Source organism: Cariama cristata, unplaced genomic scaffold (genome assembly GCF_000690535.1).
Source record: "Cariama cristata isolate BGI_N322 unplaced genomic scaffold, ASM69053v1 scaffold7810, whole genome shotgun sequence".
NCBI classification, from domain to species: Eukaryota; Metazoa; Chordata; class Aves; order Cariamiformes; family Cariamidae; genus Cariama; species Cariama cristata.
The window spans coordinates 70,838-83,265 of NW_009596377.1; the positions used below are offsets into that span (position 1 = coordinate 70,838).

Consider the following 12,428-nt stretch of genomic DNA (forward strand, 5'->3'; position numbering starts at 1 on the left):
TACTGCACACACTGGAAAACAGTCTTCTGATGATAAAAAGACTTAATTTGAGGAACAAAATCAAGTACGCAGGAAATGTCACAATTAAGTTTGGTATGAACCTCAATTAATTGTTTTGGCATGCCAAACCATTCACCGATCTTTAAATAAAAGAGCACATGGCGTTTCAACACAGGACCATGCCTCACTGAGCAGGCACAAGGGGAGCAGCTTTTGAGAGAGGTCAGAGCTCGGGAGCAGTAAGGACTGCGGAGCAGGAAGCCTTTGTCTTAGTCACTACAGATATGGCTTTCAACTGGAAGAAGGAAGACTTAGATGAGATATGAGGAAGAAATTCTTCCCAGTGAGAGTGGTGAGGCAGTGGTAGAAGTTGCCCAGAGAAGCTGTGGCTGCCCCATCCCTGGAAGTGTTCAAGGTCAGGCTGGATGGGGCTTTGAGCAACCTGGTCTGGTGGGAGGTGTCCCTGCCCATGGCAGGGGGTTGGAACGAGATGGGCTTTAAGGTCCCTTCCAACCAAACCATTCTGTGATTATATGATATTGGAAAGTTTGAAGATATTGAGATGGAGGTCCCCAGGCTGGACATGGAGGTATCTTCACATTAAGGCTGTTAAGTGCTGTCAGGAGAGCACAGAGGCAGTGCCTGCCTCTGCCACAGCTTTCTGTGCGATGTTGTGGAGGGCAGTCAGATCGCTGCGGCCGTTTACTGAGACTGCATGTGCCACTCTGCCCCCTCGTCAAATGAGGGAAGTATCTTACAAAGCCACACATGAAGATATCTTAAGATCTCTCTCCAGTGTTTGAGGTCTGGTCCTGTGAGAGATCCCTGGATTCTGGGCATTGCTCTGTGGGCAGAAAATGCAGCTGGGTCTCATGTCATGAACACGTACATCTTCTGGTCACGTAAAATTCTGCCCTGGAAGCCAGGGCTCCAGCAGCCTCTGTGGTGAGCAGCTCCTAACCTTCAAACAGCCCAAACTCTAGCTTTTCTCCTTGAGATTTTTCCAAAAGTTTTGGTCAGTCTGCTGAAAGAGCCTGTCTTTGGAGAGGGCAGGGAACTGCAGTGACCAGAAGTGGAGTGAGCAAGCCAAGTCTGGCAAAACCTTTGCCTGGCGAAGGAGGAGAGAATCCCAGGCATGGGGACTTGGGAAGGGTGGGCTGTCAGGGAAAGCTTACTTGCAAGCATTTTACATCATCCTGTTGAATCCATGCTCTGCACCAACATTGCAGACCATGATTTTCCCAAGGACTTGGTATTTTAAAACACACACTATATATGTTTGATCTGTCTTCCCTCTAAAAGACCATCGGGAAGATTTGCCAGTGATTTACTGTGCCCATATCAGGGGGAAGGGAAGCAGATCATTAAGCCTGGAATACAGCCTGCCATCTGGATGGGCTCAATGCGCAAGAAGGCGTAAAGTTGGGATGCAAATGTGCAGCACTTGGTTCTCAGCCAAGACAGAGCTTGTGATCAATTGTTTAAAGCAGATCTATGCAGACATGACTTATTGCAGGGGAGGAAAGGGGCTGATGGGAGCCCTTGGGGTCGCCACTAGACCTGAAACCCACAGCAGCTGTGCTTTGAGAGCATGGAGATTTCTATATACGGGCTATTGGTGCCTTGCTAGTGGCACCTAAGATTAATTGATCTTTTTGACATTTATCTTTGTGGTGTTCTGTTTCCCATCCAGAAGGTTCACATCGGTGGGAAGTTTCCTGGTCTTTCCCAGATCGGGAATCCTAACCTGAAGTGACTGGTGGCTTAAGGAGATGCGTGCAACCTTCCTTCTACCTCTGTGTGCAGGCAAGAAGATGAATACAGCAAGTCGTATTGAGAACATTAGAGTGGGTTGTAGAAACCCACTCTTCTTTCTCTGGCTTTACCAAGGTCTCCAAATGTGATGCTGAGCAAACCAGATACACCCAGCTTTTCAGTAGTGGCCACGAGCTGTTTCCTTTTGTACGGAGAGGCAGGCAGAGAGGCAGGCAGCCACTGTGGTGGCCAAAATTAATGGTCAGCATTGCAGATTTTTAGCTGTGATCAGCCTATGAATCAATTCCCCTATCTCTAAAACACCTGTGATAATGGTTTGGTTTTGTAGGGGTGACTGAAAGACAAAAGTCCTTTTGAGTTTGGGAACTGCTCAGTGGTGATAATAACAAGGCAAATGGAAAAGCCCAGGAGGGAAGCAGAGTTCTGTATGCCATGCAGCGCGCTGCTGGCGTGCAGATAAATATGGCCGCAGAGTGACTAAGGAAGGTAGCTTCATCCGCAGAGCACTTCTGTGTGCTGAGTGAGGCAGCGGGTCCAGTAGAAAGGGGAAGAATATAAGATCAGTTAATTAAAACTGTACCTCGATTATTATTTCTCTTTCTAGAGTTTGGTCCTTCTCCACAATCCTTTTGGTATCAAATCAAGGGCGGGTGGGAATAAAATGCTTATTTTTAGAGACTCTTGTGGGGTTGACACTTACATTTGATATCAAAAGCCATTTCCTGTCCATATTTGAAGTTGGTATCATGCTATTCTGCAGCAGTTGCTAGTGGAAACTGTTGATGTGTTGGTACACTTCCATTAAGCATCACTCTGCTCTGCAGTTCGGGAACTGGAAGGCGTGCAGGTGGCTTCATTTTAATATCTATTTAAAGTGTAAATGGCTGTCTGCAGTGCCCTTTGAAAAGGCAAGGGCTGTTGGAAGCTTTCAACACTGGTAGGAACTAAGAGTGCACATGTGATAGAGAAGAGTGGCAAATGTGATGCAAGATAATTGCTGATGGCTTTGGGGGTAAAAACTGAGACATTTGCCCTTTGAGGGCCCTGGGGGAGCTCGAGGAAGCAAGAGGAGGGCAGTCCCCAAGGAAGCAGCATGGTGGGGGGTGACACGGCATGTGTCAGCCAGCCCACCCCTGGAAGGGTCGGGGATCAGATCGGGAGAAGGGTGCTTTTGGTTAAATAATGACACGTGGTGCTTACACTGCACCTGTTAATCTGGCTGCCTTGAAGCTGGGAATGCAGATAGTAGCCTTGTTTTGCCCATGGGGAACAGTCCGGTGTAAGGTTTTGGTAGACCCAGAAGGCAGAGGTAGTATAATTTCTCTCTCTCATACTAGAAATCTGTCTTCCCAGACCTGCTGAAGGTGACTTTGCAGCCATGCTCTCAACCTTTGTAAAGCAGGTTATGCGAAACTATGAAAGCTGAGATGAATCCATGCCTACGGAGGATGTTGTTATAAACAGAGCAATTCCAGACAGCGAAAGATATGAGAAGCGAGAGCTCAGGGTCTGTGGCTTCTCATCCATAGCACCTTCTCATAGAGAGAGCACTCTGATGAAAGAAGAGCTCCATTTTGCTTGGATCCCACTAAGATCAGTGAGTCTGGGGAAAAGAGTGAGGTTACAACACAGGGACGTGGATTCCTTCTCCTAGTTCCACCTGGCGTGACACATGCGTGGCTGTGCAGTGCTTTCCTCCTGAATTACATCTAGATTAGACTCTGCTATGGCACAAAAGCTCTGCTGATATTGAGAGACGTGCAACACAGCCAGAATGGTCAGAAAGTTAGGAATGGGCTAACTTTCCTTATTGTGGCTTCTCTGGGCAAGTACTGCTGTTATCTATAGCATCTGTGTTGGCCTAAGTGGCATCGATTTTCCCCCGGGCAATAAAGGGCTCCTGCATGACTCCCAGCTTACTGCTCTGCCAAATTTTGCTTCCATCTCCACAGTAGGGATAGGGTAGAAGTCATCTAGGGAAGGATGAAAGGAAACAGTCATGGTAGAAAGCATCTGCTTGTCATTAAGCTTTGCCTTAGAATCAGATAGTGTAAAAGTCTGTTTTTTCCTTGTGAGTGGAAAAATAAAATGAGATGGAGAGACCCAGCACGGGAGAAGTTCAGCGTAGGTATCAGTATGTGTCAAAGCTGATCACCTGAACGTGTACGTTCGCAAGGGCCAGTGCGCGGTAGCGGCTCCGTTGGCCCCACGGATCAGCCCGACCTCGCTCCCTGAGCTGCACTCGTTCTCACTCCGGAGCATCCTGGATCTGTGCTTGATTCTTCATGACCGATATCTGCCTGAGGGTTTGTGAATCCTGACCCAAATGCCCTTGTTCGCTGGTCACGCTGTGAAAGTAATAGGGAAAGGTTCTCCTTGGAGGCCCGCCTGCTTTCAGCGCCCGTTGCCGCTCGTTGGCCGCAGGCAGGGGTGAAGTGGGCAGCTGCCCAGGACAGCAGCTGGGGAGGTGGTGAGGGCTGAGATGACAGCCAGCTTTACTCGTGCTGGCACGCAGCAAGCATGGCCTGAACACCTGAACCCCCTCCTGCCTGGGAGGCACGATACCCCCTCCTTGCCCTCTGAGCTCCCTGCTGCCGGCGGAGGCACAGCTGAAGGCTGTGGGGTGGCTGGATCAGTCCTGCCCCATCAGATCTCCGCTGAACTGCCTGCTACATCCACCACCTTTCCCGGTCCCTTCTCCCAGCTGCAGAGCATCGCAGAGAGATCCCGGCAGGTCCTTTCTGACCTCCCGCTCCTACGGAGGTGGCCTGGGAGGTGACAGCTGAGGGGGCTGTGTGTCCAGGGTGCAAACGGACGGAGGGAAAGGGAGGTCTCCTCTCCAGCACCTGAGAGGGGCCAGAAGAAGGTACTTGTCCAAAGCCCAAGAGAAACTCCCAGAACCCCCCAAAGCCGTGGCCGTTTGCTGGACCTCTCTCACCTCTGCCAGACCTTTGATGACTGCATCAAACAAATGCTGTACTTCCCTCTAGGCACACGCTGGCTGGAGGCCCCTCACCCTATGGATGGACCCCTCTGGTCCCTGGTGACCCTGGTCCACATGAGAAGCCTGAGAGGAGGTGGAATGGAGGAAGGCTGCCAGCTAGAGCTTTCCACGCTAGGTTGAGCAGCAAGGCAATCCAGCTTCCTAAGCACTGTAACAGATGACAAGGTGTATATTTATACCAGATACCCACATACTTTGGGTGAATTGTGCAACATGAGATTTGTCATCGTGCATCAGATCACTGTGTACCTAATCCGATACCACAGCTCTGACAACGTCGGGAGAGCTGCGCTGCCTGCAGTGATGCACCTCGCCAACTGTGCAATGCGGGAACAGAGGGTCTGGGATTAAAATTCCTCCCCAGTACCTCCAGCAATCAACTGGTACCCTGACTGCTCTTATTAGCTGAGCAGGCAGAGCTGCAAATGTAAACAATCACAAGATTAGGCAGCCTTCTAAAGACAACTAGTAGAACTGCAGCATACGTTTTTGGGCTGCCCCTCGGGCTGGATATGTTCTGAGTGGGATAATATTTCATGCTGATTTCACCTTTCTCTCCTCTGTTAAACGACTCTTGGGCTGACTGCACCCTGGATGCCAGCAGTGGAGAGTTACTCCAGTGCTGGAAGTGACCCATAATCTTTTACACCACTCCTAGCATCATCTTTTATGCCTCCCATGATCTCCCCATTCCTTGCACGCTTGGGTTTTTTTTTTTTGCTGGTGTTGGTGTTGGTTTGTTTTCTCTTTGTCATCTTTGCTGCAAGGGAATCAAGGCACCCTCCTGCCCTGGGTGTGCTGGCAGGCTGCTGCTTTCTGCAAATGCAGCCGGTGCTGCTGCCTTTGTGTTTGCAGGGCTGTCATCACCCCTTCATCAGCCCAGGGATCTGTTACTTTGCTTGCCCAGTTTTGGCTTCTGCCAGTCACAGAGCAGGGCTCTCCCCTGAGCTGTCTACAGCAGCTTTTGCAACACTCCCATGAAGAGGTACAGATAATTTCAAACCCGTTAATGTGAGCGGTTATTGGACTGCCTCTTCCCAGCCTGCGTGGCTTGACTCTGGCCAAGGCCAGAGCATCTCTTGCTCTTGCTCCCTTGGCTGCCCCTCATTTTTAGCACTTCCTGCAGCTGATTTACTGTAGACAAATGCCCTGAACTGCTCAGTTGGTGGTCTATGGAAAATCCCTTCCTCCTTGCACTGTGACCTGCAGAAAAAGGACCAGGGAGAGGGAATCCTTCCTTTGCTTTGCGGTGGAGTCTCAGGCATGGGAATCGTTTTGTTTCTCTGCTTCTCCCCTTCCAAAGGCTTCTCTTCCCATTGCAAGGACTTAGGAGTTGCTGTGAAGTAACGGACCCAGTTTTGGTCCCAGCCCTTGTGAGGGTTGGTCCCTGCAATCCCTGTCATGGCTCTTGCAGGAGTGCCGTGACTTCGTGTCTCACAGCCTGTGCGGCACTGGGGCAGTGTCGCTTCAGGCTATGTGGAATATGACTTTTTGAGCAAACACCCATCATATGGCACAATCAATAGTGCCATTTGCTCGTGTCCTTTTCTGCTTCCTTCTGTTTCGCAATCGATTCATCTTTGTTGGCATCTCCTTTTCTGTTTGGTGTATTCTGTCCTGCCAGTGCCCGGTGCAATTCCCTGCCTGCCCACCCCTAATGTAACTTGGAGCTACTAGGTGTGGAGCAAAGACTGCCTCATTTGGAATGGGTTATACTTCAGGGACTAGAACGACTAGGTTTGCCAGATGCCAGAGGACCCGGTGATTTTTTCCAACTGTAGATTAGGGCACTGGTCCTTTAAAAGCTCAAGTGGTTTTTCAGTCAAACCAAGCTGCCCAGAGTGTCCAGCAGCCTTCACATCCTTGCTGAGCTGCCAATGGCAACAATTCGTGGTGAGGCAAAGTTTGTTGGAGACCATCGTTCAAAAATTGAGACCATTGCCTGTGACCTGTCCTGGGCATCCCAACAAAGTTGGGATTGCTTTGTCATCCTATAAGATATCACATTGTCACGTGTGATCTCTGCAGAAACAGGCAGCGGGCATGCCCCTGCCAAGCTCCCCGGCTAGCATCCCCCAGTATCCCCACCTCAGCCGCTGCCTCGAGTCTCGCCTGCCTTGTCCCCAGTGCCTGGCTGGTCTTTGGTTGCCCTGCCCTTACAGGAATGCCAGGAGGATGAGGCACAGCGGGACTCCTGGAACCTCCTGAGACCCAGACAAGTGTCTGCCCATCGCACACGTCCTGCTGTGCAGGAGGTCCTTCTCTGGTGAAACTTCAGCCCTTAAAGTTTCATGTCACTGTTCTGCCCTCAATTAGCATGTGTCTTAGCTCTCCCTAACGTGGGTTAATTGATAAAGAAAAATGTCCTACCCAGGCAATTCCTGCTAGGCCCTACCTCACAGCTCTCAGGACTGTGCCCCGAGTTTGCCGAGATCTGCCTGTGTTCTGGGCTTTGGACTCTTTGCTCAGGCTCTGAGCTGCTGAGGTGTTTGCCCAGACAGTGCTAAGGAGGCAGCAACCATTCCAACTCGCGCAAAGTCCTCAGTGCTTTTGCTTTGGGACTTGCTTGTGCTGAGGGTTGGTCTAAGACATAATAAATCCTGCAGCATCTCAGGCACCAGCTTCCACAGGGATGAGATTCTGCCAGAGTGAGAAAGAACATTTCCAGTGTGAAGCCAAGCCTGGCCCTGGCGCTGCGTGTTACCATTGCTCACATTATCTGCTTGAGCTTGCAGAGAGCCTGAAACAGGAGCTCTGAGAGTTGTTCTGCCTCCTCCTCCTCTCCAGAAGAGGAAAGTCACATCCTGACAAGCAAGAAAACATGGTAGTTCGGCATCAGTTTTGAGTCAGTGAGACCAGCAAACGCTTCTGTTAACAAATATCTGAAACACTGATGAAAAAAACAAAGCAAAACTCTTTATAATAAAGGGAATCAGGTTTTATTTTTATACCCTCAAAGTTAAAAATATGCATTTCAAAATATTTACAATGACTATATATGAAATAACCTTTGTTAATGAACAGCAACATACAGTACTAGAATATATCCACCAAATCAATAAAGTCTACATAAGAAGAAAATGTAACACAGAGAGAGAGAGAGAGAGAGAGGTAAATAGCATCCATGCACAATCTGCACCTGCATGGTTTTTTATACTTTCTGCCTTTTAGTTGTGGATGGAGTCGGAGGAAGTTTTGACCTCTTGTCCCTTACAAATGCTATTTGTGACTGAGATTCTTCGAACTGACAGACATTTGTGGGTTGCAGCAGTACCAATGCCTTACTTTCCCATGCCAGGCTTTCACACAGGGACCTTGTATTACAGCGTGGACTCAAAATCTCTCAGCAACCCTGGGAGGTAGGTATGGTTTTGTGGAAGAATTTGGCAGATGGATAAAGCACTGGGTTAAGTGACTGGCCTAAGGTTGAGGCACAAGCCCTGCCTCATCTCTCCTCATCTCTCATGAGGGAATACATTTCTCTGCTAACCAGCACCATCCGCCTTTGCGATGAGCTGTGTCACAAGGCTGGGGCTCTCAATACCATGTCTTGGGTGACGATGTGGGGAAAAAAAAACCCTGCCTACAGATAAGGACTTGTCTCAGTAAAGAGCTGCGATGTTGCAGTGCTCTTACCGTTTTCTGGAGCCGAACAGAAGACTTTAGTGTAGACACACACCCAGATGACTCCCTCCCTGCATGTGCATCATTGAGCAACTGCATCCTCTGTAATTAGGAACCCCTGTGCATCTTCACCTCCCCACTTTCTCTCTCTCTCTCTCTCTCTCTCTCTCTCTCTCATCCATGCATGTATATTTGCCCTTCCTACCTGTATCTGATTCAACCATGGGAATATTAAACAGAATAGCAAAAAAAAAAAAAAATTGCTGCCTTATTTCTGTAGATATTTTAACATGAATTTAATCTGATTTCTATTGGGTTGCTTCTCAATTTAATGTCTTTAACTTTCACATATGTGCATACATATATATATATATAAAAATGTAACAAATGGCCCATCTCGTTTGTTTCAATGGACAAAAAAAGGGGTCATAAGCCTCTCTGCCCAACCCACAAGGCACACCGAAAGCTAAGTGAGAAGGGCTCTAGGAAGAGAGAAGCATGTAGCCCTTGTTTTTGTGGTGCCCTTCAATCATCACTGCTGAGCTTGAAGCTCTGTGAAGGTATGATATGACTTTGCAGAAAAGGAGAAGAGATGTCTGGGTCACTTGCAGATTTCTGGTGCAACAGCCCCAGGAGTGCTAGATCAGTTGGAGCTGTTTCTCCCTGTCTTTGGTGAAGGAGTTTCTGAGGATTCTAGCTTTGTTAGTGATTTTTCTGTGGTGGTGGCAGTGGTGATGACGGTGGCTGTTTCTGCCTATTGGCCCAACAGTTCTCTCAGCAGAGCAATTCTTCCCCATTCCCAGTAGCCAACCCTCTCCCCTGGACTCCCATCAGCCTTATTTTTTCCGAAGGACAAGGTAGAGGATGCCGATGATGAAACTGAAGCAAAAGCAGATCCAGGCCAGTATGAAGCAGTAGCCGTGGTGAGGATTTGTGAACGGGGCTGCATTGCCTGTGAACCGAGCTGTGTAAATGGAGACTCCAATGAGGATGCACATCCCTGTGGGAAGGAAGGGGGGAAAGAAAGAGAGTTGGAAACCAGCATTGCTGCAGGACTTCTCGAGTACTGTTGTCCCCTGAGACTGTAACGCACGTCTTGTGCCAAATGAGAGAGGGGCTGCTGCCCATTAGGCTTATTTATGGAGTATTTCTTTTGCAGACATAAGTGATGACATAAGGCACTCGGGGCTTGTTTAGTGGGTGCCATGGGGAATAAACCTTTGCTGGGAGGAAATCAGTACTAAGATCTGCAGACAGTTTGCTGCTACGTGTTGAGTCCCACGAGCAGTAGCTGTCTAACTGTTTATTCCCCTGTCCCCCAAAATACTTGAATCCTTTTTGTTGTCTTTCAAAGGTATTTTGCAAAACCCACTAGGCTTTTCTAATGAAAATCTGGAAATATTTTCATTAGATATAGTAAAAAAAAAACCAAAACAAACAACACTTCCCCATTGCTCAGTGCTTTGTTTTACCACAAAAATTGGGCCACTGGAAACATTTAGCTGGCTGACAACCTTCCCTGATGGCCATGCGTGGCAGACGTGTGGCTATTCGTGCTTGCGGAGGCAGTGGGACGCATGCAGAGCCATCGCAAGGCGTGTATACTTACAGCAAACCAGCATGATGGCTCCAGTGATGTAGAAACGTTTGCCTTTCTCCAGGGTGAACAGCTGGACAATGAACATGACAAGGGCGAAGACGGAGAAAATGATCGAGAGGATCATAAAGGCTTGCACGGCTTTGAGGGAAGCTGTGAACACACAGGGAATAGATTTGAGGAGGTCAGGACTCAGCCTTGGTATTGCACACCAAGGTCCTGCAATTCATCACCAGAGTGGAAATGCAGATGTAACTTACCCTCCTCACCACTGCGGACTGGCAGGTGCTCGCAGGTCCTGTTGCACAGCAGCCAGAGTCCTGATGAGGCCGTTCTGAAGTTGGAAGACCCCACCATCCAAACCTGAAACGGGGTGAAAACATTGGGTCAAGGAGGAGGGGGGCTTCCTTGCTCTTCTGGCCAGTTGTTAGACTAAACCCTAAGGGGAGCGAGAGTGGCCCAAGTGCCACGAGGCAGAGAGCTGAAAAAGTCAGCGTGTGTCGGCAGCAGATGAACAGCTGAAGGGGTGGGAGGTGACACACGCTTCCAAAGCCAGGAGGCATTTGGTCCAGGCAAAACACCGGCCAACAGCCCGGTTGCCAGATGGGATGATAAATAACCACTTCAGAGCTGTCATCTGCTCATCTCCCCTGCTCCTCATCACACTCTCTGGGATGAGAGGCATTGAGGTGCTGCTGGCTCTGGGATTTGGGAGTAGGGGGCAGCGGGCAGAGGCTGTGTCCTCTACCACCCCGGCTGCCTTTCTGTTCCCTGAGCATACCCATCATTGCTTCCTATTTACTATTTACTATTTACTCACCCACCGTCAGCGAGTGTCCCTCGCCTATAGACCCGAGCACCCACCCATCTCTCCCCCTGCCAGCCGTATAAAGGGCTGGCTGCTGCTGCGGCGGGCGACAGCCGTGTCCTGTCCAGGGTGGTCTCTACTTACGTTGGCAATGGTGGAGACAAAGAGCATGATGACAGTGGCGATGTGAACCACAAAGATACCAGCCAGTAGCACCAACATCTTGGGTCCCTTCTAGGTGGTGTCACCAGCAGAGAGAACTCTAGAGAACGAGAACGGAGGGAGGAGGTGAAGGGAAGGACTGAATCAAAGAACAGCATTACTATAAGCTTTAATTACATGCGAGAAAACAGGCTGATGTTAAATCCATTCTGGAAGCATGTAGTCACAAAAAAATCATTGCTTAAACCTTTGTCAAAATCTGCAAGGGAGTTGCTCAAGAGGTTAAAGAAAGCCTGGAGGTAAAGCAACCAGTTTGGGCGGAGATGTAGAGCAGGGGTAGTTAGCTTGGGGGCATTTTGGAAATAGCCTGAGTATATACACAGGTTGCTTAAATTGGTGTGTGGTTACGTAAAGTAAAAATTACGTACTCCAGGCCTGCACTCCAGGAAGAGGAGTTTTTGCCCACAGGACTCACAGAGGTCAGGAAAGAGTTGTTTTTTTTCTTTTTTTAATGTTCTGCCTTTCCCTCTCGTGGCTCAGCCTCCTCCAGCTGGTCTGGGACACGGGTGGGTGGTGTGGAGTGGAGGGCTCCGTGCTCCTGGGTGCACCAGGGGGTTAGCAGCGGTGGAGAGTGGTCTGGGGGCTGCCCCTACTCAATGGCCCGCTCCATTATGGGAAGGGGAGAATAACCAGAAGAGAAACACCACTGAGGTGTTCTGGGGCAGAGGAAGGTGCTTAGGCTGGCAGTGAAAACTGCCTGTTTCCCTTTTAAAACTTGAGGCATGCAGATCATTTTGTTACTGCAACAGGATTCTCTAGTAACGCAAACTCCTCTCTGGTTTGATTGTTTTGGGTTTTTTTGTCTCTGTACCCTGCAAGCTTTTACTTTTTGTGAAGATTCCCCGTCGCTGATGAGCATGTGACTGGAAAGGGAGGGGAATGTGGTTTGGATAGCTCTCGTGACACTGTTCGTCAAGGCTGCTGACTTCTCCCAGGAAAACGTGAAATGCAAACAGCAAATCTAGGCTGTGAGGGTGAGTGCCGACAATTCACACAAAGTGAGCGAGCGTATTTCCCCTCCTTCCAGGCACTTATTAGTAATTCTGCAGTACAGCCACAGAAATCAGGTAGAAGAGTTTACTGGGTTTTACCATTTTACCCTGACCAGCAGAAGACTGCTTCCTAGAAAGTTTCACAGGGCTGTGTCGCTCCTTCTCTCGGTGGCGTTGGTACTGAGGAGCAGTGTGAAGTATGTGATTAATGCTGGCTGTCAAGTTATTTTGGTCCAGGTGACTTGGGTAAGGTTTGTTGCTGTCACTATTTGCACAGGGTGTGGTAACATTGTCATGGAACAGCACAATTATAGTTTATGATGTCTTTCGCACAAACTGTAACAAAAGGCTTTATAAAGACCCATAAATGTGTTGTTTTTTTTTTTCACTGAATGACTTCACCTT

General features: G+C 49.0%; 1 protein-coding gene across 1 annotated transcript; it reads right to left on the reverse strand.

Annotated features, from left to right (window-relative positions):
* Positions 1-9,157: 9,157 nt before the first annotated feature.
* EMP1 (epithelial membrane protein 1) lies at positions 9,158-11,031 on the reverse strand. The gene is made up of 4 exons (XM_009705813.1): positions 10,954-11,031; positions 10,262-10,364; positions 10,014-10,154; positions 9,158-9,404 (listed from the first exon to the last, which is right to left on the reverse strand). The coding sequence occupies exons 1-4, from the start codon at positions 11,029-11,031 to the stop codon at positions 9,241-9,243; spliced, it is 486 nt and encodes a 161-aa protein (XP_009704115.1). The 3' UTR covers positions 9,158-9,240.
* Between the last annotated feature and the right edge of the window lie 1,397 nt (positions 11,032-12,428).

What these genes read in the sequence shown, in the direction of transcription:
- EMP1 (XM_009705813.1), bottom strand. Translation starts at nt 11,031, where the DNA reads ATGTTGGTGCTACTGGCTGGTATCTTTGTGGTTCACATCGCCACTGTC. An exon ending in TTGTCTCCACCATTGCCAAC is followed by an intron (nt 10,365 to 10,953) that starts GTAAGTAGAGAC and finishes ACCCCGTTTCAG; the next exon opens with GTTTGGATGGTGGGGTCTTC. An exon ending in AGTCCGCAGTGGTGAGGAGG is followed by an intron (nt 10,155 to 10,261) that starts GTAAGTTACATC and finishes GTGTGTTCACAG; the next exon opens with CTTCCCTCAAAGCCGTGCAA.